Source organism: Rhipicephalus microplus, chromosome 3, assembly GCF_043290135.1.
Source record: "Rhipicephalus microplus isolate Deutch F79 chromosome 3, USDA_Rmic, whole genome shotgun sequence".
Lineage (NCBI taxonomy): Eukaryota > Metazoa > Arthropoda > Arachnida > Ixodida > Ixodidae > Rhipicephalus > Rhipicephalus microplus.
In genome coordinates this window covers 174,060,440-174,085,698 of record NC_134702.1, presented here as the reverse complement: position 1 = coordinate 174,085,698, position 25,259 = coordinate 174,060,440, and the positions used below count along the sequence as shown (strand labels likewise).

At 46.3% G+C, this 25,259-nt stretch overlaps 1 protein-coding gene across 5 annotated transcripts in view; it reads left to right on the top strand.

Moving 5' to 3' along the window:
• Nucleotides 1-387: 387 nt before the first annotated feature.
• LOC142802718 (uncharacterized) overlaps nucleotides 388-25,259 on the top strand; it is a 65,242-nt gene continuing 40,370 nt past the window's right edge. For 3 of the 5 annotated variants that reach the window (XM_075887732.1, XM_075887731.1, XM_075887734.1), the window contains exon 1: nucleotides 388-889. Coding sequence is in view for 4 of the 5 variants with exons in the window: in XM_075887731.1 (XP_075743846.1) it covers nucleotides 509-889 (381 nt within the window). In the remaining variant the exon portion in view is untranslated. Of the gene's footprint in view, nucleotides 890-16,535; nucleotides 16,653-25,259 lie in introns of all 5 variants that reach the window. The other 2 variants (XM_075887730.1, XM_075887733.1) reach the window with 1 other exon arrangement.

Below are 25,259 nucleotides of genomic sequence, written 5' to 3'. Positions count from 1 at the left end.
CAAATGGAACCTTGCCTGAAAACGTGCCTCACCTGTTATCTCACGCACGAAAACGCCGACGCAGCCGACGTTGACGAAAGCGACGAAAGCTTTCCGCTGTCAGTCATGCATTGGCTTGTCGCAACGTTACTAGAATAGCTTGTCGCTGGGTGGATGGTGTTTATGACAGTACGGCTGAAGAAAAATAATCGCGTAAGGTGTGTTGAATAAACTATTTTTATGTATAAAAAACATACCGAATTTGGGCGTATAATTGTTATTTTGTAAAAACAATTTTGTTCACATTAGTTATAACTGTTTGTTTTTTGCGCTTGCGTCCTCTGACGTTTGGTGAGAGCACCAGTTTGTTACGTAGTCGTGACGCACTTCCTGAAGCCAGGTTTTCCGGAGGGTCCTGTCTTGTTTTTTTCTTTCTCGATGTGAATGAGGTTTGCCTGCGCTAGCAACTGATCGCGCGAAGCCGATCTACGTCGCGTCGCTTGTCGCTGTCGCGTGCATTTTCGCGCTTATGAGGTTTGGCCTAGACTCTCGTCCACCCTACGCTAGTTCACGCTTCGAAGAGCTGCTACTGGATGAAGAACCTACCCTAAGAAGCACATGCAACCGAACTGATGTGCCGCATCACAACCTCCAACGGGAAAAAGAACGAGCTGTTCAGAGGATCGCGACGGTGAAAACAAGGAACTTCAAGTCTTCGAGAACCACTGTTCTCTGCTGGAAGCAGTTTCATGATAGTAACTACCATCGGTGTTTATCGTTAATGCGTGTGATGGGAAGTCCGATAAAGTCTGCTCAATTAAGGGCTGCCGTGGCGCCATCGATCTTCGTTAATGAACAGAATGCATCGGAGGCACCGAAAGCACATTTGTTGAAGAGGCCAAAAGATCAGGTAAGATTTCGAATGTTGAAGCTTTGTGGGGGACCTGTGTTCTTAAAAAAAAAAAAAAGTGAGTTCATCTCAATAATAAAAAAAAGGTGCTAGGTAGAAACTCATCATCACCCTAACGCTATTCACCGCGTGCTTACACGAAGTTTTCAGGGCCTTAGTTTGGCAAAAGTTATGGGTATGAGGTAATCGAGAGTATACATTCGTAACCTGCGATTCTGTGATGACATTTCATCAATGAGTAACTCGGGGGAGGAATAACTACTCATGATTACTTTATTGGACAAGAAAAGCTGGAGGGTTGGTCTGAATACTAGGGAGCGTAAAGGTATTATGCAACAATCACGGCAGAGAACAGCGCTTTGCAACGAGCCGAATGGCGAGACTCTAGAGGTTGTAAAGGAGTACTAGGAAAATAAGGATGGGTTGGATCATGTTCGACGAGCATTCTAAAATCATGAATGCTATTTTATCCTATTCTTGAACAGGAAAGATGAAACAGCTGCATCATCCGTGTACTTACCTACGGAGCAGAATGCTTGAAGCTTACAAGCTTACAAAAGCGGGTTCCTCTTAAATTGTGGATGCACTGATGAGTGAAAAAAAAAGATAGATAGAAAAAGAGTAGAGTGGGACAGGAAACAAAGGGGTGTTAACGACATTATTGTTGAAATTATCAAGAAGAAATGGGCAGGGCACAAAGTGCATAGGCAGGATAACCTCTAAATATTAATGGTATTTGCATGGATTCTAAATGAAGGCAAGCATTTCAGAAACTGACAGAAAATTAGAGGGGCAGATGAGATTAAAAAGTGTGAGAGTACAACGGGGTAGCAGCAAGCACAGGGCTGTGTTGAATGGAAGAACATGCCAAAAGTCTTTGCTATGCAGTGGGCGTAGTGAGGCTGATGATGATCATAAAGTGGCAAATATAAGAAGTATTCGACCAGTACGATACTGCAGCTATTTAGGTTTTTCAATATTATGTTGAGCTAAAGTGGGGGGCGGGGGAGGCGACTTCCTCGCTAACCGGGAGACTGCAGAAGGCGCTGCGTGGCCGATTCCACAACAGCTGCTTCATACAGGCCTTCGTTCATGCAGCACTTAATTTCCACATATGGCATCAATCGGTACCATTGCCATATGTCTTAGTGGTGGTGTCATCAGTGACTGCGCGATAGTGTTGCGTTATATACACCAAGTGTCCCTAAGACCTATGCAGGTCTTTGTCCCCCAAGCCTCGCAGTTTAACTCACTTTCTCGTGCCTGTGTGCAAGTGGCATGCGTTGCACTCCCACAAGAAAAAAGAGCAGGCTCGAGGCATTCAAGACACTGTCACAGATGCTCGCTGCACTCTGCTTAAATTCTATATTGTACTCGTTTGCTGTATCGGTTATGCCAGCAGCTGCGCAACGCACGAATAGGCCGCTAAAAGCTGTACTCCAAAATTGTTGTCAGGCGATTTCATTGTGTGAAACTACTTCATTAGCGAAGCTGTATTACACATGACAGGAATTTGACAGCACGCATATACTGGAAGGAAAGTTCATAGAGTAACATTCAATGTGAGACATTTCTTGGTGAGTCAAAGGCGCTTCAATTGTTTCTCTCTATTCGCCTTTGTCCGGGTGCTATAGTGGTCACTTTTTGTACAGGGTATTTATCAAAATTGGCATATGACGTGAAGTCTGACGAACACAATTCACCGGCCAAGACATGGCTAACGTGAAAAATCGGGGTACCTTAGCGATGAGATGACACTTAGAGAAACATTGTGGGCGATTTCTAGACATTATAGAATGTCAGTCCTTTTATGCATGCAACTGTTCCTTTGCTTTGTATGTTTTGCTGTGTTCTCTTTTGTATGACCATTTTTGATTTTTCTTCAGTAGCTGGTAGAATGTCTCTGGTACTGTCCATGTGTTCTTGGAAAAACTTTTAACTAAAAGTTCTACCTTCCCAAATTTGGGTAGAGCTCGATAACTGTTGTGGGCTCAAGGGCTTGGAAGATGGCCCTCTTTTACGTGTTTGCAGGGTCAATGTCTTCGTCAATGACCTTGCAACTGAGATATGTCACAGATTTGTGAAATAATAGGCACTTACCCAAATTAAGCTTTAGATTTCCTCAATTCGTGCAAGATGTATTCCGATGCTTGCTGGCAATCACCGCTGTGAGAGACTGTCATAGTCAAGTCACATTGCCGATGTATCTTTTGTGTCAAAATGCTGTGAAGCACCTCATCTGTCATCGCCTGAAATATCGGGGCAATGACTGGAGCTTGCAGTAAGCATCTCAGAGTGGTGCTTACTGTAAACGATGGTTGCTTCTTTGGTGTAACTAGGAGTGTTTGTTGACATGGCAAAAATGAGCTCAGTGTTGAAAGCACTTTTCTTCCTGCTCGGGCTGTGTACGAGTTCTTTCATCCTAGAGGTGGGTAACGATATGTGTTCAGCAAAGGGTACTGTTGTTTTGTCCTCCTCAGATCAACATATGCTCTCATTTTCCTTAGCGATGGTGATTAGTGGTGTAGCCTAATTGCTGCTCAACTTTCTCCGGCAGTGCAAAGAAATATTTCCTTGCGGAGCAAAACACGGGAGTGGGGCCCGAATTTTCGAGAATATGTACTTAAAATTTTTGTACTGTTCTAACTTTTGTTGAGAACATGCCCAGGTACTTTTGTATTAGAGCCACAGCTCGTGCTTCGGCCGCAATCTGGCCAAGTTTAAACCATTCAAGTTTTAGGCATTCCATCAAATCTTTTCCAATCAGAACTGGTTACTTCCTGCCAGTGTCCTTTACAACAATGCCATGTAAGATCATGCTCTGGTTTTTGTACTTAACCACCACACCACACTGACCTTTCAGCAGTATTCACTCGTCTGTATATGGGCGAGGTTACATTTCGCACGATTCACATTTTACATGTGAAAATTTGGATTGGGACTCTCGCTCCTCAGTAATACTGACTACGGCTCCTGTGTTTGCATATTCAGTGTCTGCTCTTGAACTTCTATGCTCTTCGTAGCATGATTGTGTTGCATTAACCAAATTCGAGTCCTCGTCAGAAGACACAGGCGCATGCATGCTTTATCCCCCGCTAGCATTTAGTACATGGTTTTTCAAAGCCCACTCCTAACATTTTCTACATAGAATTTTCTGAACCAAGACATTTCTTATGAGTGTCCTATGCTACATACTTCACATTTTTGCTCCTTCTGACTCCTTCGTTTGAATTAGGTGGTGTGTGGTCTTGACGCAGTGAGCCCGTGGTTGTGTGCACTGATGCCTCTCAACTTCTTTCCCACATTTGCTTAGTGTCTGTCACCACTAGTGCCCTGCCCAGGGAAATTTTGTAAGTGGAAGCAAACCAGTTTGCTGCTGTTGTACCATTAGACATTAAGAAATGCTCAAAACGCTTTAGGTATTACTAAACACCTTTTAAGTACACAGTCTTAGTGTAGAGCTTTGTCATCTTCCGAAGCAGGACCTTTTCGAGAGAAGTAGATATGTTTTCTACACCATAGGGATACATTTTCTTACCTGTACTTGTTACAAGTTTGACGTCCTAATGCCATTGTTCATAGGCTTTTTTGTAATGCAACAAAGGCTTGCCTTTAAGGCATATTTTTTGTTAATTGTGTGCTGTTAGGCCGGTGTTGTGTATGAAGTAAAGTAGTGTCTTGTGAAATCTGTTTTCATGTATCCAGTGGTTATAACTGTCTGTGTCGCTGTTGCAAAAGCTGGCTTGAAGGAGGTCATAGGAGCGTACTGGCTGCAACCCTTTACATGTTTTGATTGATTGATATGTGGGGTTTAACGTCCCAAAATCACCATATGATTATGAGAGACGCCATAGTGGAGGGCTCCGGAAATTTCGACCACCTGTGGTTCTGTTACGTGCACCCAAACGTGAGCACATGGGCCTACAACATTTCCGCCTCCATCGCAAATGCAGCCGCTGCAGCCGGGATTCGATCCCACGACCTGCGCGTCAGTAGCCGAGTACCTTAGCCACTAGACCACTGCAGCGGAGCCACTCTTTACATGTCCATAAAAAGGTAGTATATATCTGCTTGCATCGCTGGAGTGGGACAATACGGACACGTATCACCAACTCGTAAATGTGACCAGTTCGATGATCATATAAATGCCGGTGTAAGAGCCACCCCTGCCTGAAGCCCCCTAAGCACAACTTCCTCCGCCCTAGTAAGGTGGGGGGGAGAGAGCAGACACACGGTGGAATGAGAGCTGGTGTATCGTGCCGGAGAACATTTTTACGGGTATGGAGTAAGTTTAGGAACTGAGGTGGAAGGAGAGTGGCTGGGAGGTCTACGTCTGGAGGTCAGTGCGCCTGCTGGTCAGCAGCAGTGTTGTGTGGGTTCGCAGCATGGCCTTGAATCCAATGCACTTTTATGCAAGTATTATGGTTCAGCTTATAAATCGCCTGGCAGATCTACATCGCCTTGTGTACTTTCTTGAAGGAAGGAAAAAAAGAGGAGGAAAAGAACGGGACGGAGGTTAACCAGCCTCTGGGCAGCCGGTTTTCTACCCTGCAAATGGGAGGGAGATGGGGGAGATGAAAGATAGAGAGCAGAGAGGGAAAAGAGATAAACACAGCACATTCGGCAGCACACGCACGCACACTCAGTCATTGTCCAGTCTTGTCTTTCACGGTGTGTGACATTGCTTTTACAGCCCTTTGTTCAAGTCCGTGTCATGTAGAAATTTCAAGAGAGCTTTTGTCGCCTTCTGTTGCAATGTCTTCTCTCGGGCACTTTACAGAATGGTGTCCACAGACATTTGGCTGTTGTCGATACGCGCAAGAACAGACGCCAGTGACTGTCTCTGGATGTCATACAACGGACGGTTGCACAGGATGTGGTGTAGCATCTCTTCGCAATGACAGGCATCGCAGAGAGCGTTGTCGGCCATTCCTATGACAAATGAAAAATTTTGTAAATGCCACTCCTAGCCATAAGCGATGAAGAATGGTGGCTTCTCTTCGGTCGAGCCCAGTGGGCATGCGGAGAGCCATCAAAGAGGACAGGTGGTGTTGACGATTCGTTTCGTTGCTTGGTGGGCACCATAGTGGAAACGTGATTTCACGCGCAAGTCGTCGAAGATTATTGGCAGCATCGGTCCGCGAAAGTGGTGTGGCTTCTTCTTGTGTTCCTTCAAGAGCTGCCCGCGTGGCAGTATCGGCCTGTTCGTTCCCTATGATGCCGCAGTGACCCTGTAGCCACTGAAATGTCACATGATGTCCTTTCTCGTGCGAAGTGTGGAGAAGGCATCTAATTTAAAAAACAAGCTGTTCGTACGGCTCACGACGCAGTGCTGAGAGCACAGATTGTAGGGCAGCCCTTGAGTCGCTGAAAATCGACCATTGTTGCGGTGGTTCCCGATTGACCACACAAAGTGCAGCGCGCAAAGCAGCTAGTTCCACTGCTGTAGATGCCGTGGAGTGGTCAGTCCAGAGCTGATGGTAACACCTCTGGGACAAATACTGCACCTGACGAACACTGGCGGTTCGGGGAGCCATCGTTATATATATATGTACACTGTCTGAATATTTCTCGTGCAAAAGAAGAAGAGACAGTTGTTTCAGCACGGGCGATGAAAGGTCAGATTTCCTTCAGATCCCTGGTACACTAATATGCACTGTGGGTCGAATAAGGCACCAAGGGGGTATCGATGGTTTAGATGCAGGAGTGAAGCCCGAGAGAAGTTTCTCGTTGTACTTCACAATCATTTTAGCGAACAATGCTTGGCTTCTTTCTGAAGGCAACAGTGCAAGGTGATGACAGGGGGCACGTGCAAAGTGTCTGATGTGTGTTCTCAGGACTTCTACAACAATGTGAGTTTGTATCGGATAGTCACCAGCAATTGCAATTGTTGCTTCCGTTGACGTACATCTGGGCAGACCGAGGCACACTCTCAGTGCTTGGGCTTGTATTGCCTGTAGAACACGAACATTGGTATTGCAGGTATTGCTAAGCACGGGTAAGCTATATCTCAGGAAACCGAGAAACAGGGCTTTGTAGAGTGCCATCATTGTGTCTACTGACATCCCCCATGTCTTTCCTGCCAGGAACTTCAACAATTGGGAAATAGCGGTCAGGCGCTTTTCCATACAGGCCACATGCGGACTCCAACAAAGGTCCCTGTCAATAATGATGCCCAGAAACCAGTGAGTTCTGGAGAAAGAAATGGGTCGCCCGCAGATTGAGATAACATAAGGAGTCATTGCTTTGCGAGTGAAGGCCACCAGCGCGCATTTTTTTTGGTGATATGCTGAGACCTTGCTTTAACAAGTAGTGGCAATCATAGTTGCTGCTCTTTAAAGCCGGGAACGTATCTGAGGACTAAATCAACAACTAAATCAACAACATCGTCAATGGAAGAGTGGTCTCGTCGGAAACCAGCCATGGAATTCTGATAAATCTTGTAGTATTCAAGATTCCACTCCAGGCGGCCTAGTATCATTCTTTCTATTCTTTCCTATGGCCAGTGCTACTGGAGGTTATGAGGCGAGTTCAAGTGGGGATTTGCCCTGCTTCAAGGTGGGTACCAAGGGGCTTACTTTCCAGTGGTCAGTAACATTGCCATCCTGCCACAAGATCTTGTGAAGACTCAACAGTTCTCTCCTTGTACAAGGCTCGGTACGGAATACCATCTGGACCCGGAGAAGTTGAACGCCTACAGAGAGCTAGTGCCGCCTCGAGCTCCTCCATTGTAAAAGAGAGGTCCATCTGGTAGTCACGGTAAGGGGGACGTCACCTTTCACTGGAGAATCTGGACTAGTGACTTGGTTGGCGATCTGCGCACAGAAATATTCTGCGACATCAATGTCTTGCCGCCCTTGAAAGATCGCGAGTGCCTTGAATGGAAAACGCTGTTCTGTAGGGTGACGCAGACCCTGCACTGTTTTCCAAATTTGTGAGAGTGGCTTGCGAGAGTCTAGTGACTGGCAAAACGTTGTTCATCGTTCTGACGCTCATTTATTCATGCGACGCTGAATCTTCTTTTGCATCCTCCTGGCTGTCCTAAGATCGTGAATTGATTTTGTGTGCTGATACCGACGCTCCGCCCGGCGTCAAAGTGCTCGGGGTCGCTCCAACTCATGTCAAAGTCGTTTCGTGCGGAAGATATCATCACCGTGCGAGTGGCGTTTTGCATTGTGCTCTTAATTGTTTGCTCTAACCCAGATCGTAGGGCATCGCTGCAAGCATCTTTCATGTCAGATTTGAAGTTGGTCCATTGGACTGTTCAAATGGTAGTCCGTGGACCACAATTAGACAAGCGTCTGATGTTTAGGTGTGTTTCACACCTTAACATCACCTCGTGACAACACCTCGTGTTGTCACGAAGTGATGTCACCTTAACCTGTGATGTGATGTCACCTTAACAACACCTCGTGTTTCAACATCTGGAAACCACTTGACGTATCTTGCGAGGGAGTTGGAGACAAAAGCAAGGTTGAGACAGCTGCCGTATGTCACCCCTCGTAGAAAAGTGGGGCTACTGTCGTTCAGAAGAGTAAGGCCATAGTTGTAGGCGATGTTTGCTAACCTGCATCCTCTTGCATTTGTCCACGTACTTCCCCATGCGTGACGGTGTGTATTGAAATCACCCATGATGACCCATGGTGCAGGACACCCTCTTAAAATATCTACTAATCTCCAGGAATTGAGATTATTCGAAAGCGACATATAAACGCCTATGAGAGTAAACATGAGTTTGTTCTTTTTCACAGTGATGCAGACATACTGATTGTCATCGTGAGGTGCAATTGGTTGCATAACATACGTCAGTTCACGACGAACAAAGATGATGATTTTGCTGCACGCACCGTTTGTTGAAGACATGACAGCTTCGTACCCCAAAAGTCTTATTGGTTTCGACAAATTGGGTTCACAAATTACGAGTGGAAACACGTTGATGTACACAAACTGATAAAAATCTGAAAGGTGTGATTTTAGTCCTCTGGTGTTTAATTGGATGACGGATACAGCCTTAACTTCTTTACTAAATGATGAAGTTTGTGTGGCCATCTTTCTAGCTGATAGATTCAAACACTGGGCTTATGGCGTCCAATATTCCAAGTGCGCTTCAAGCAGATGGTGTCTTCATGTCAACTAATATCGCTCGGATGGCTCCAACGAGGGAACGTAGCACCGAGATCACTTGGCGATCTGTTTCAGGCAAAACTTCCATGGCTAGAGACGGCTCTGGCGTGGCTGCAACGTGGAGAAATTCCTTGGCGGAAGAGCAGGTCGGGTGCGTGGGCCATTCCTCCTGAGAAAGAGGCTTCTCCGCTTCTTTCGTAGAAGTGGTGGGTCCTTTGGCGGCGCTACTGAGTGGAACCGCTAAAGAGTGGGAACTAGCATTTTGGGAATGTGCCTTCTTTGAAGATTTTCGATGACACCGACGCAGGGCGACTTCGGCTGCCTCCCTGTGTGTCGAGTTGTCTTGGGCCATTTGTTTGAGAACCGCGTGCTCCTTTTGGATTCGAGGACAGTCTTTCAACGAGGCAGCATGAGGACCGCTGCAGTTGGCACACTTCAGAGTAGTTGCCCGACAGGTGTCTTCGGCATGAGGTTCTGCGCAACGGGGACACTGTCGTGAGTTGGCACATACGCCCTTGACATGTCCTAGCCTGAAGCACTGATGACATTGAAGTGGCTTTTGAATGAATGGTCGAACCGGATGTCGGAAATGTCCAACTTTAACGTGGGACGGTATGCAATCTCCCTGGAAAAACACTTTTATGCAGCGTGTATTTCCAAGGCGCCGCACTTGCGTAATGACAGTTCGCTCGTTTGCAGGCTTGATGAGGGTAGGCACGTCAACATTAGGAATGGCAATGTCGATGTCATAAGTTACACCGTCAATTGATTTATCATCTATCGGAATAAAGGGGCACATTTTAATGTCGCCTAGCTCAGTCATTTGCTGCAGCTGTCCTAGCGCACTCACATCGTGCACGTCTATGGCAAGAATATTCTTCCTTGGGTTTACTCTTAAGTCCCTAATTTGATCTAGCACCGCACATTCCAGAGCAACGGAAAGGGCTTGCCTGTTCAGCAGTCGCAGGTTGCTTGAAGGATCTTCCGGCATGAAGATGATGACGTGCAGCCAGCGCACAAGCCTTGACTGTACAGTCGCTGTACTTGCAGGAGCTGATGCTGTTTATTGGCAGCCCTTCTCTTCGCCCTTTTACCCCGGACAGGTACAAAGCTGTCATCGGATCTGTCGTCTTCCGACATAGAATACAGATCGGTGTCTTCAGTATCACTGGGGGAGCCAGCTCACTTTCTTGTGGTTGACGGGTGTGAGGACCTCTCACCAAGCGGGCCTCTGGCATGCTCCACGGCCATCACCGCAAAGCGGGGAGGCGAGGAACCTCGAAAAACTGATGGTTTAACTAAAAAATACAGAGCGCAGAAACAAGCGTTCTTCAAAAGAGACACTTCTTTCTTTCTTGAGCTCCTTCGTAGCTCCTAAGGAATCAGTGTATAAGTCACTCTGTTTAATTGTGGGCAGCTTAGAGGTAGCATTCTGGATTGCTTTATGAATGGCTTGGAGATCCATCACAAGAGGAGTGGCTTCCGTAGATAGATAACGCTGGTGGCCACTGACAAATTTATGCGTAGTACTCAAGAATGATGTCTTTCCGCCGTCTTGTAGGATAGCAGCATCTGTATATAGTTTGCAAGTATTACCGCATGAAGCTTCGATGATGGAGCGTTCGTCAATTGTAGAGGCTGTATCTGAGGGCCGTAACTTTGTTGTTTCATTAGATGTGATGATGGTGCATTCCCAGGGAGGCATAGACTTGGGCTGGTTGTCAATGTGAGAGCCGCGTTGAAAGTCTGCATGCAATGCAGCAACAACAGGCCCAAGTTGTTGTTTGATTTCACCAGCTTTTTCTCTTTGCAAAATCAGCTCTGCAATTGTGTTAAGCTGGGCGTGCTCCTGTAAAGTTGGTATGGGAGTGATGCGAGATAACGCTGTTATTGTGCGCATAGAGCATCACTGTTAATAGTCTCCAACTGTGCCAGAGTTAACCGTTGAAATTGCACCTGGTATAAAATTCTTGGCTGAAGAACTGTGTGGACGAGCTGTCTAGCTACATGTGTATGAGCTCCAGCTGCTTTCGATGCAATTCAGCGAATCAGATGAAGTGTTCTTGTGGAACTATGTCCAAATTTGCGAAACCACTGCACTCCACTGCCGGACTGGTGAGTATCAAGACCTAGTATGCGGACCTCCAAAGCCTCAGGAATGGTCACTGCTCCTAGTGTAAATGTAAAGGGGCACTGCTTGATTTTTCTGCGTCCTGCCTTGTTAGCCACCTGAACATAGAGCTTGATTTTTGAGCGGACATGCCTAACTCTGCGTTCCGAGTGTAGCTCTGAAGAACATCAAGGGCTTTCTGAAGCTGTTGTGCTTGTCTTGAGACGTCTTAATGCACAGACCATAAAGTCACATCATCAGCGTATATCAGAAATCTCACGTCTGCAATTCGGTGTAGTTGCCATGCCAGAGGTATTAGAGCAATGTAGAACAGGAGAGGAGCCAAAGCGGATCCTTGCGGGACACCTCTTTTGGACACGAAGCAACCTTCAGGCTTTCCATCTACTTTTATCGCCAATGTGGGGGTGTGAAGAAAAGAGTAAATTAATCTTGCTACCCCCAGTGGAAATCAGAGCTCCATGAGGTTTGATAAAATGACATCATTGTTTATGTTCATGTAAGCTTTCGTTATGTCCGTTGCTACTACAGTGCGTACTGCGTGGCTGTGCGGAGATCCTTGTAAAATGTCATACGACAAGATAGAAAGACCGACTTCAGTTCCCAATTGAGAACGGAACCTGATTTGAGCCGGATGGTACTTGTTGTGTCGTTCAAGCCACCAGGAAACACGTGTGGCCAGCATCTTTTCAGCAAGCTTGCAGACAGTAGCAGTCAACAAAATTGGGCATAAGGATTGCAGGTTATTTGAAGATTTTCCGGGTTTTGGAATCGGGATGACAGCTGAGTGTTTCCCGTCAGATGGGACATCCCCAGTCTCCCATACTTTATTAATAGCCTGTAGAAGTGCATCGACAGCTTCACCTTCCTTGTTCTTGAAAACATCAGAAGAAATACCGTCGGCACCAGGTGTTGTTCCTTGGTGAGAAGTTTCAATCGCTGCTATTAGTTCGACTATGCCGGAAGGACTAGATATATTGGATTTGGGACTTGGGTCAAGCTCGTCGATTTCGGGACAGGTTATAGAAGATGCACTATCATACTTTGGAAAAAATGCTCTTGCAGCCTGCTCTGCGAATTCTTGTGGCGTACTTTGCATTGATAACCTATTGCTCGCTGCAGGGTCAGGTTGCTTGTGACGGCATTTCATAGACCGCAACGAACGCCGAAGGGCTCTGTTTCCCATGCCAGATCCAAGTTTTTCACTCCACTCATGGCACCGCTGTCGGGAAAGCTGCTTTTCGTGCCGACATGCCTTTGCTGCTGCTATATGGTTGGCATGTGCACAGCTACCTGGTGCATCTGGATTCCTCGATGCATACAGCTGCGCCTGACGTCGCTTCACCCAGAGTCTCAAAAGAGCAAGGTCCGGTTGAAGTTGTTCTTCGTCAACGGTGGTCATGACTGTGTTACTGCGGAGCAGTTCTTGCAAAGCGGGAAGAATTTCTGTGAACACTGTGGGAACTTTAGCAATCGATTGCTGAAATTTATCCCAATGCATGATCGCTACACGTCGAATATTCCTTATGCATCTTCTTTGTATACCAATAATGATTGGCATATGGCCACTGCCCCAGGTATCGGCCTCCACTCGCAATTGCGGTTTCCCAGGACCCAACCACCATGTGAGATCCGGAGCGTGCGTTTCTGATATTGTACGTACAGAGCAGGTAGACGCAGTGTGATGGTTCAACAGTGTGAACGTGGCATCAGTCATGATGTTTTTAACCTGGCATCCTCGCTGGGAGCTGTGCTTGTAAACTCAATCTGTATGTAGAGCATATAAATCTCCACTTACGAGGATAGGAATCCCCGGATATGTAGAACGCAAATGTGCTATCCATCCCAAGTTAAGACGTGTACGCTGTGGTCTGGCATAAAAAGACACTAGTATGACAGAAGTCCTCAATAGTCGTGTCAGAACAGTGACAACTTCTTGTTTCCCACTTTACCATGGCGCAATAGTAATCATTGTATGAAAAATCCGCGATGACACATACACTGCGGCTTTTCCTGGAGTTTGACCCATAGTCGTAGCACGCCTATCTGTAATGAACAGGTTATGATACCCATTAAAATTGTACAGAGAGCAAAGCTTATTATGCTCTTGAATAAATAGTGCCCATATATGTAGCTTATTGTATTCAAGCTTAGTTTTAATTTCTCCTAATTTGGAGCTTAAGCCTGGACAATTCCATTGAAGAATTCCGTCACGTGGCAGCTGGTCCAGAGAAATAGCCATGATGCAAGCAATTCTGTATGAGTGCCGTCAGTTGAGCAGGCTGATCCAAAACTGCTGTCCGAACAGGTTTGTTGACACGTTGTGTCGTGTGGGCTGCAGGTGTAACTGGCGAATGCGCACTCAGTGATTCGTTGTGCGTAGGTCCTGTTTTCTGGCGCCTCAGAATTACCAAATTGTTTACTTTTGTGTGGCCCCTCAATTTCTTTGGCCAGTGCTTCTATCCGAGCGTCAATATCATCATGGCCATTATTCAATTCATGCAGTGGTTCAGCTAATTTTGGTTTCATTGTCTGGGTTTGTCTGCCTTGTTTAACCACAGAATACAGTTGTGTCTCCGAGCCTTGTGTGTATTCTGCCGTGATTGCCTCCGGCTCTTTAATAGGAAGTTTGAAGCGATTGTTAGTTCTTACTATATTTTTTTTTTGGTGTAGCCTTTCATGATCTCGCTGTGGCCTTCTGTTTAGTCAGACAGTTTATGCTTGTCATTATGTGCTCATCGGATTCACATAGGCCATATCGATGTCGTGGTTAGCCCTCAGGTAGGAGGCTGTTTGGGTCAATAGTACGCTCAGGGCAAAATGCCTGCATGTGTCCCCGTTGAAAGCAACGGTAACAGAAAATTTCTCGAGGAAGGTAGGGTTCGGGGCGCAACAAACACCCATAGTAGTAAAATTTGTTTGGAATACATTGGGGGCCCTGCACCGTTACTAAGCAAGTACGACTTTTGCCCATGAATCTGGCCGCAAGAACCCTGTGCATTGGGAAGTACAATTCGTTGCATATTATCTCAGGAGAGTCTTCAGGGTCAATGCCATAGACAACACACTTTTGTATGTCAGGGCCCAATGCAAAGTAGCACTACACAGGCAGCTCTCGATCTTTTGACAGCGGTATAGATGTTAAAGAGCATAGTTTCTGCACATTGTTGAGAGATGCCAAGTGCACAGTAATCATGTTGGTCGATCTGTATGCTACGAACCCTCTGTACCTTTTTGTTTCAAGGGCATGGTCAATGACGCTTTGAACATGTGTGGCGCGCACTGAATTTATGTCGTAGCATGAGATGGGGCGTAGGTTAACTCGAAAAGATTGGGAAGGGTGGGTGTTGGGTAAGACTGAGAAGCGGAGAGCGTGGAGGCATTGTCAGGAGTGGTCATTACTTTTTTCGGTGGTTGTTCGATACAATGGCATCTTATTGATGCACAATTACAAGAAAACCTCGCTTTGCTGGAATGACGGGACCGCCAGAAGCCTGCACGTCCGTGGGGTCTCCACTATCCACTAGCACGACCTCTCGTTAGTTCGTACTCTCATCATGAAGTATACACTCCTTGGTCGTTGTGCTTTGAATCGTCAAACTGTCAGCTGCACATCGCTGCTGTAGTTGGTACGGAAGTGGTCATGCGCTATAGTCCAGTGATGGCTTAGATGAAACGCTCACATCTGCCACCAACACGTCTTCTTCTTCAGGCGAGTATGGCCGCTGGGCCATACTAGGCCTAAACGTTAGCCTTGCAGATTCAAGGTTGGCTAGTCGCACAGGATCAGCAGGACAGGGCAAAGGAGTGTCTTCACCGAAGTCCTCAGCTCCCCATTTGCTTCTGAGAAGCTTCTTATCTTGATACGGTCGAGATTTTCATAGTGTTGAGTAATTTCTAACGAAGCGAAAGAAACCACGCCTGCGTTGAAACATCTTCGTCTTCCTTTTCTGTTCATAGTCCAGTACTTCTGCAGGCAGTTTGACAGGCAGCGCAGGGGTAAAACAGCTGCACCAATTGAACCAATTTGATAGAATTCCCCATTTTTGCACCTAGCTGTGCCAAAACCACGAAATTTGCTAAAATTGTGCTACGCTTCACCAAAACGCCCGACCAGCCGCATAAATATCTCACGTGCGTTACTCTAGCAAAAATTGAGGCTACATAGGCCGCCTGCACTTTGCGTCATTAATCAAACCAAGCTGCAGACCCTAACCTTACAACACGTTGTAAGGTGTGTGTGTGTGTGTGTGTGTGTGCGCGTGTGCGTGTGTGTGTATGTGTGTGTGTGTGTACTCATTACGCGTGAGGACACTTGCGAATGGCAATCCATCAGATGAAGTAAAAGATGAAAACACAACACCAAACGCTCATCGGTTCGCGGACCATAGCGGATACCTACTGGTGCATAATGAAACATCAAGCCCCCCCCCCCCCCCCCCCCAAAAAAAAAAAAAAGGGTTGCCGCAGCCACCCACAATTTGCCAAAAATATGAATTTCCCAGTCAGCAAATGCAGGTATAGTATAACGTACGCCGCATTTTTCGCTTGCGCTGAAAGTTTATGTTTTCGGAACGCCGTCATTGCCAGCCACCACGTTTGCCACACAAATCACTTCCGGGTTGAACACCGGTTGGTGTTGCGGGTTGAACGCACCTTGCAAGCAAGCCGAGAAGTTGGGCCCTAAACATAACCACACCTTCATGGGGGGGTAGTGGTTCGAAAATTTTTTGTCCTTGTTCTAACCTTAGGGGGCGCAGAATGCTGCTTAAGCCACCTTGGCCGTAGTGTACTGGGGTCCCGTGGAAAAGTGTCTTGTGATTTGGGAGGGGCTTTGTAGCTAGTAAGGGAACGCAGCACAGTTTTTAAATTACTCATGCGTGTATGCGCCGTGTAATTGTGAGCACTTGTGATTTCTGGTGTCTAAAAGATTTGCTGGCAATCATTTAGAACATCGAATAACACTTCTGCCGACCTCCCCCCAAAGAAAAGTTGTGCGCCAGTTTTTTTTTGTTTGCCATCCCTGCACCTCGGTTTCACGAATCTCCTTAATTTGAAGGTCACCAGCTTGGCAGAGCCATATTTGAATTCGTACAGTCTGTCAAAGGATTCCACAGGCATTGCAAATGCTAATGTGGGCTTCATTGTTTCTCAGTGGGGTAATTCAAAACACTACTTTTATTTAAATAGAAGTGCCCATGTTCACTATGCACGATTTAGGGGGTTGAATGTTTTGTAAATATATTTCTTTTAATGTAAACCTTCTTTTTCGTACTGCTGCAAGTTCGGTCTTTCATAAGAAAATTTTTTCCCGTAACGTGCTCTGAATTTGGATTTTAGTGCTCCAAAAGCAGCATTTTGCTGCTCTGAAAATTGCTCCAAATTCTATTTTAGCTGTTGCATCCCTGCGTGGTGCCCTGCTCCAGGGGGACATGTGGTACCGTCCAGTGGACGAAGGCGCAACCTGCTTCCTTTCATTCATGCCTAGCCACTAGGCATTCCCCTCTGTGGGTATGTACGCACTTTTTTGCGAGCTATAAAGATATTAGCCAGCCCCTCGCAGCAAAACAATACGCAAAGCTTTTATTTAGTGCCTATGTGCAGTATTTACTGATTGAAGTGCAGCATGAATTTTGGTCGTAGCACAACCTATGTAAAAATGCTCAAAATATTACATCATGTCGAAACGAATCTGGTGTCTAGAAATAATTTTTGCTTTGATGTACACACTTCGTTCTAAACTACACTGATATGGCCCTAACTGAAGACAGTCAAAACTGTAGTATTTGTGCTACGTAGCCCTGGTCAAAACCTAAGTATTTCTGCTACGTAGCCTTAAAAATGCCTGTTTCAATTTATGAGTGCTGTACTTATACCGTCATGATGAAGAGTGATACCTGGGTGGAGACACACAAGGAGCTGACACAAACTATGGGAAGAAGGGGCACATAACAACATAGTCAGCCCATGAACGAGTGCTGTCTAAGTGTCATTCATCATTATTAAATGCGAAGCATTTCATTGCACATTGCCAGCACTTTTGGCATCTATCTGCGTGTCTTCCTAATCTATCTGTCTAGCCGCCCACGTCTGGGTGCTGTCATGGTCACCTTTCTAATTAGTATGGTAAGGTAAGAGGGTTTGACCTACATGACACGCTGGTCATGACATGAATAATGTCACAATCTCATCGTGTACGTCATCGAACATTTTCCAAGAAACAGTGAAACATATCCCAAGGCTGGTATGTGCGGCAGGTGACAGACATTTTATGTCTAGACAGGAACAGCGAGAACACACAGGGGGAATTTTAATGCTTGAGCGTTAAGAAAAACCTGACATAAGCAGCGTTGACTGGACAAATGCAAAGAATAAATGTAAGTGTCTCAGCAGGAATCGAACCCTATCATTCAGCGTGGCAGTCGCGTATTCCACTACAGAGCCACACCAGGTCTCAGACATACCTTGCAAATGGACCCTAATGTTTGTGAAACGTGAATTGTTCGAGTACTGGCTATCAAGCTTTATAAACATTACATGCGTACTCCTATGATACAGTTGTCATGTCAGGTTAACGTTAACAGCAGTTGGGCGTCATCTGCTCAGGTTGACTTGTGTAGCACATTCTCGTGACCCCAGCACAAACACCAGCGCTTCACATCAGCTCACCGCTTCTACTGTTACTATTATCTATGCTGCTGTTTGCATTGTTACACTACTGTGAACACCATATAATCTAAAACATATACTGCTGTTTAACATATTGTTACGTCTCAAGTAAGGGTGCGGGGGTTTATTGAACAGAAGGCTGGGATGGCGAAGCCGCAGGGGACGAAGCTGCCGAGAGATCTTCTTTCAAAAGTCCACACTTCTATTCCCTCTTCTCAGTCCGGCACATAAACGTCGTAATATTTCCCTCTTCGCAGATGAAGCGCACCGCGCATTTCATGCATCGTCCCACAGTCTACAAACTTTGAGGCAAGCCGCATGGTAACCTCAGCCTTAGTGAATTGTCTCCCACTAACTGTCGGTTGTGCTGTTTTATAATCGACTGCACTGAGGCGCTTAAGGACAAGAAATGGTCCAGTGTAGTGGGCGAGGAGTTTTGTGGACAAGCCATGCTTGCGCATAGGCTTCCACATCAGGACAAGGTCTTCTAGTTCATATGTGACGTGGCGATGCTTGCTGTCGTAGCGGAGCTTTCAGCGGTCTTGTGATGCTATAGTACGCAGGCGGGCAAGACGACGAGTTTCTTCTGCAAGGCAAAGTGTTTCGGCTAAAGAAGGATCGTCATTGTCATAAAACAAAAAGATAGTGTCAAGGGTATAACAAGGGGGTCGAACCTAAAAAAAGGAAGAAAAGGCTGTGGCCGGTAATCTCGTTTTGGGCAGTGTTGAAGGCATACGTGATATGTCCTCGCAGTTTTTGTGATTGGATGCCATGTACATTGAGAGCATATTCACTAGCGTCCGATTTGTGCTTTCAGTAAGGCCATTCGTCTGTGAATGGTAAGGTGTCAAATGTCGAAGTTCCAAGCCACACATACGGAGCAGTTTCTTGACGTCTGCCGTGAACTGACAGCCACTGTCAGTTATTATGACGCCAGGAGGTCCGTGGCGCAGTATAATAGAGTGCAGGAGGAATGAGGTTACTTGGCCATCAGTCGCAGATGGCGGGGTGGCCGTCTCGTAGTAGCGGCTAAGATATTCGGCAACCTCCGAGGTCAATGCCAACTTGCTCAAATGGAGTGCTGGGACACGTCACAGGCTGTAGAAGTCCTGCCCAAGCAGTCGTGACTGATTTGTGCGTCTGGCATTGAGTACAACTGGCCACATACTGCTCAACTAACTGGCGCATGCGTGGCCAGTAAAATCGCTTCTGTGTACAAAGGAGTGTTTGCGTCATTCCTAGGTGACCCAAAGTTGCGCCGTCCTGCATGGCATGCAAAACAGAGGAACAGGGTGTGTCCGAAACTACGAGCAAGGGGGGGAACCTGTGGCCGAGAAGGTCTTCTTGTGAAGTAATCCTTGATGAGCGCGAAAGCCTCCTGCCAAAGTGGATGCTCGTGCGTCAGCAAATAACGGCTCCAAGCTGACGTCATTCCACTGCCCATTTTCCAAGGTGGTATTGTCCGGGAATATTGGAGTCACTGACGCAATTAGGTGATCGAAATTGTTGGCATCGCAAAGTGTTGTAGTAATCAGCATCCGCGAAAGGCATTCAGCGTCAGCGTGCTTCCTGCCACCCTTGTATAATACCGTGAGGTCATACTCTTGCAACCATAGGGCCCAGCGTACATGGCAGCCAGATGGGTCTTGAAGGCTTACAAGCCAGCACAAGGAATGATGGTCTGTGACCACTTGGAAGGGACGACCGTACAGGTATCAACGGAATTGCTGTACAGTGAAGACGAGCACCAAACATTCTTGCTCAGTCACTGTGTAATTTCGTTCCAGTTTACTTAAAGTTCTACTGGCATATGCAATGACATGTTTCGTTCCATCGCAGCGTTGTACTAGAAATGCACCTATGCCAATGCCGCTGGCGTCAGTATGAACTTCGGTCAGTGCAGAAGGGTCAAGGTGCCGTAGATTAGGCTGCGACGTAAGAACTTGAGTTGGTTGAAGGACATCTCAGAGTCATGTATCTATTAAAAACTAGCACCTTGACGTAGCAGGCGGGTCAAGGGGAAGGCAACGTCGACGAATGCGGGAGTTAATCGGCGAAAGTACGAGCACAAGCATAGGAAGCTACGAATCTCTTTCGTTGAGCAAGGTGGTTTGCACGCCTGCACAGTTGCTGTCTTGTTTGGGTCAGGCCTGATATCATCTTTGTTCACGAGGTGCCCAAGTACCAAAATTTGACGAGTCGCCGAAATCACACTTCGAATTAAGAACAACGCCAGCGTTTCTAATGCGTTCCAGAACAATGTCCACGCGTTCGTTGTGCTCACGAAATGTGCGCCCGAAGATCAGGATCTCATCTAGGTATCTCATATAGATGTTTTATTTTAGGTCATGCAGAACCGTATCCACGAACGTTTGGATTGTGGCAGGAGCATTACATAATCCAAATGGCATCACGTTCAATTGATAAAGTCTGTCCGGGTCTATGAAAGTAGTGTTTTCCTTGTCCACTAGATGCATATGGATCTGCCAGTGGCCTGAACGTAAATCGATAGGGGAGAAGTAGGACGCCGAATGGAGACAGTCCAAGGCGTCATCAATTCGTGGAAGAGGATAAACGTCTTTCTTCATGATGGAGTTCCAACCGTGATAGTCAACACAAAATCTCCAGGTACCATCTTTCTTTTTCACAAGAATCACAGGAGCTGCCCAAGTACTCTATGATTCTTGAATGACGCCCTTTTGGAGCATTTGACGCACTTGATCGTCAATTATCTTGGGCTCGGACAGGGATACTCGGCATGGTTTTTGTCGGATTGGCTGTGCCATTTCTGTATTTATCCTGTGGCGGGTACGACAGGGAGGAATCGAAGGCGTATGGTCACTCTGAAAGAAATTGAAAACTTGCAAGTACTTCAATAGAACGCCCACAAGCATAATGCGCGTGTCGGCAACCAATGACTTATCAACCGTAGGTAAAATTTTTGAACCGCCTGAACAGGCGGTCACTTGGTCGTCACGTCGGACGTCACTGAGGACAGCTACTGTTGTCGGCGAGTATTCTTTAAACAAGGCTAGCTTGAGTCCTCCTGGTAGCAGCATTGGTTCATTTGAACAATTTATTGTCTAAAGTTCTGAACGACCTTCCCTCACTAAGACTATGCTGTGGGGTACCAACGATTTCTTTTTTATACAACTTAGATGGAAAGGCTCCACTAGCGCCTCGAACCTGGTATTGTTGTGGTTAATATGCGAAGAAAATACTAGAATGCATACACCACAGGAGGCCGGGACAACAGTATCTTCATGGACTCAGAGCGCGCCGTTTTCCTTGCCCGAATTCTCGATAAGTCCATGAGGAAAAATGTCATTTATGATAACCTCGCCATTTCGACAATCTAAAGTTGCCCCACACATTTGCAGGAAATCTGTGCCTAGAACGATGTATGTCATGCTTACTCCGTGTAAGAACCATGAATTCTGTCACAAACACTTGGTCACTCAGTGACACTGCCGTGGTACAAACAATAATCAGACACAACGAGTTGCCACACACGCCACAGAACGTTAGCACTTTCTCCCTTAAAAACATAACTTTTAGTCCCAAACCAGCTTTGAACGCAGCTCTCATGATTGACACGGTGGCTCCAGTGTCCACCAAAGGCATCGTATCTACACCATCAACAAAAACTTGCCCTTTGTTTTTAAACATAAACAGCGGCGGAGGTATCTGTTCTTGCAGCGAGTCACCAGCGACCTAACCCCCAGTGGTCGTGCTGCCTAGTTTTCCTGATGTGGGGACGGGTAGTGGAGACGGTGCGACGGCGACCGGCACAGTCGAGATGCTAAAGGTGGTGTCACACTTTGGTCTGAGGCCAGAGAAGTGTTGCGGAAGTGTCCCTGCCGGAAGCTGCTTTTGGGTCGGAGTTGGCTGGTCCAGTGTTCTTCAAAAGGTGGGACACCGAGCTGCTGAATCCGGGGTGGCGACTGTTCGTAGCGGGGTAATCGCGAGCAATCGCAGTATTTTGATATGTGGCCAGTCACGCCGCAGTTGTAGCACACAAGAGCTGAGGGAAGTCATCGCTGCGACTCGACGTGATCTGGCATGTTGGCATGGTAATTTGCAGGAGTGCGACGCACAACATAATCGTTCGCTGGCCGGTGGTACGGTCGATCGTTTCGGTAGCGCGGAGGGTACGGCGGCCTCTGGTAGTAAGTCAAGCTTCAGCGATAGCTGTGCTGAGATTCTGCAAGCTTTGCTGCGTTGACGGATTAACTCTCGAAATTCTGAAGCTGTGAGGTAGCCACATCTTGCGGGAAATGGCGCCAAGAGGCGCAAGCCACTTCACGTGTCGTGCTTTTTTGTCTGCCTAGCTCTTCTCGAACGATCTGACGAGTGGTTGTAGCTAGGTCATTAGGTGGTGCAGTTTCCATGCTAGCCACCGCGGTGACATTGGCCAGATGGGCGAATTTCAGCGTTATTCTGCGCTGCTTCAATGTCTCAAACGTCTGACAGTGTCTGATGACATTTGACATGAAGGTCAGACTTTTTTTTCTTATTAGATAGTTATAGACATTCTCAGCAATACCTTTCAATAAATGTCCCACCTTGTCTTCTTCGGACATGCTGGAATCTACTAGCTTACAGAGCCTCAAAATGTCTTCTGTGTACATTGTACAAGTCTCACCAGGCAACTGAGCCCTTTGTGCAAAAGCCTGCTCAGCAGGCTTCTTTTGCGCAGCAGTGTTACTGAAACACTTCGTTATCTCAGCAACAAAGTGTTCCCACGTTGTCATTATTTCTTCATGGTTCTCGTACCAGACGAGTGCATCGTCAGTAAGATAAGAAAAAAAAAACACGATACAGCTGGGAGGCAGGATCCTATTTGTTGTATTGGCTTACCCGCTTTTAGTGCTTGAGCCATGTGTCCACGTCATCCTTGGCCTTTCCGGAAAACGTTCGTGGCTCTTTGTGATACGGCCAAGAACTGCTCGGGTTTGGTTCTCGAGCTCCTGCTTCGTCAGGCATACTGAACAAAAGAGGAGGCAGGCTGGCGAAGCGACGACTTTGGTGAAGTCCTAAGGGTAGCTGTCCCGTCGTTGGTTGTTATACTCAGCACCTCCCATCACTCTGCTACGTCTGAAGTAGGGGTGTGGGGTTCAACACTGTCGAAATTTGGGCTTGTTGGTGCATTGTGACGACTGAAAATAGCGCTAAGAAATGGGGACACAAGAAGAGGACACACGGCTCAGGCCGCCTGTGCCGTGTGTCCTCTTCTTGTGTCCCCGTTTCTTAGCGCTATTTTCAGTCGTCAGGGGTGTGGGGGTTTATTGAATACAAGGCTGAAAAAGTGAGGCCGCACGGGACAAAGCTGCCGAGAGATCTTCTTCGAAAGTTCACACTTCTATTCCCTCTTCTCACTTCGGCACATACACATCGTAACAATATCTCTGTGCATGGATTTGAACATTATTGAGGGCCATTTCATAACGCGTCGCTGAATAAAAAAATTAGAACTCATACACCTTCTATTCGCATGCTACGCATAAGATTGATTCCCAAGTTACGTTGGATCTGCCAAATTTTTTCCACAGCCTATGACAAAGACCAATGCTTAAGGCTGTAGCCACATGTCCTGGTGGGTCGTCAGTTTGTGTGTATCTATCACACGAAGGCTATTCACGTTTTCTTGGGCCTTCCAAGGTAGCTTGATAGCAACAAGCTATCCAGGAAGCACAGATGTCTATTTTACCTGCCTATTTTAGAGCCGACAATCTGCTCACAGTGCCTACTAGTCGTTGATCGTTGCAAGAAAAATTGCCACTGCACCTGATTGCATATCCACATGCTTTGGCTGTCAACATCTTTGTGCAGGAGGCATATCTTTGGATGTAGCTCAAGCACCAGAAGTGCTTTTATGAACAGAGAGGCTTCACTAAGTATAGCCATTTGGCAACAATGAGGGAACCAGCAAGACGCACTTTGTCTTCACATTTTAGGGCGAAGCTCCCTAAAGGGACTGTCCTCTGCACAAAAAGCTTTTTCTGGTCGTGGTGCAAACGAGAACATCGTTCATGTCACCGGTGGCAACAAGCACGCTGACGTCCTGTAAAAAAAAAGGGAATTATAATTTCAAGTTGATGCGGAAAGTCGACAAAAGTGACCTCTAGAATCATACAACAGCGATGTGGCCAATCTACTGTAGGACAAGAAATCCTCGCAGGGCAACCTATTTTGCTTAAAAACAAACATTTATAACCTGATATTGTATTTTCCGCATTTGAGGCAGCTTTAGGATGTGCAAGAGTTAAAGTTTTGCTTTTTTTTTTTTTTTTTTTTTTTTTTTGTCGCCCGTTTACAGAGGCGCCTGGTGGCACTGCCGGTGATCGCTTGTCTGCAAACTCTTGTATCGCTATCATACAGCTAATATTGCAGCCCGCCGTTCAACAGAGGCCCGCGCACAGCATTTGAAGGGGCGCCTCGAACATATGACCACAGCAGTCAGACGCCAATGAAAAAAGAGTGCGAGATCCTCTGCTTTTTTATTCTTCCTTTTCCAAAAACACAATGGTAGGGCCGAATGGCCTGTGTCACTACTTTTACAAATTCAGTTAGGGCATGTTTTGTGGATTGCCACTAGATGACGTCACTTGACATGATCACATCATTCCCTCCTTGAAAATAAGCTCCGAGTTAATGATATCGGATCAATGCCATTACGTTATAAGCAACAAACACATCAGAAACTTTGTGACATTCACACGGAAAAGTAGAGAAATCTTAATAAAAAACTAATAAATTTTTTAAGGCACTTATCACATTAGAACAGTAAAACAAAATAAAAACAACAAAACAGACAGATATATGCACAGCAATAGTTCACTACAAGACCTTGCATCGAGAAGCTGAAAACTGCAATTCGTAGTCCTTGGTTCGTCTTTGAGAGTGACGCTGCTTGGATACTGGACGCCCAGTTCCAATCATTCCAATTTGTCTGTTGACTGTTACTGTCAGCGGATCAGGGCATCGTGCTATCTTTCCCCTCCTTGTTGTAAATATCTGCAGTGGTGGACGAGAGGTATTCAGGCATTGGAACACACAGCTCGGGAAGAGCCTAAGAACCTTATTGTGCAAAGTATTTGTGACATTATCAGTGCCATCAGACTGTTTTTCTCCAAGTGAGGAGCCTAAATAGCGAGCTAGTCCAGCATACGAATAATAAGTGTGTGGAAAGCAATCATCCTTCCCTGAATGCTGTGGTATTTGAATTAATTTTGAAACATAAAAGTCTCACTGTTGCTAAGGAGAAATGAGTTGTGACTTTTCTTTTGCATGATTTGAAATGGGGTCCTAAGCACTTGCTTGTGCTTGTGCGGTATGACCAAACATCAACGAAATCTCCAACTTTTACTGACGGGTACTTTGTGCCTGTACGTTTATCAACAGAGGGTTTCATCTGCTGCTGTTTACTCTAGATTCTGTTGTGAGTTT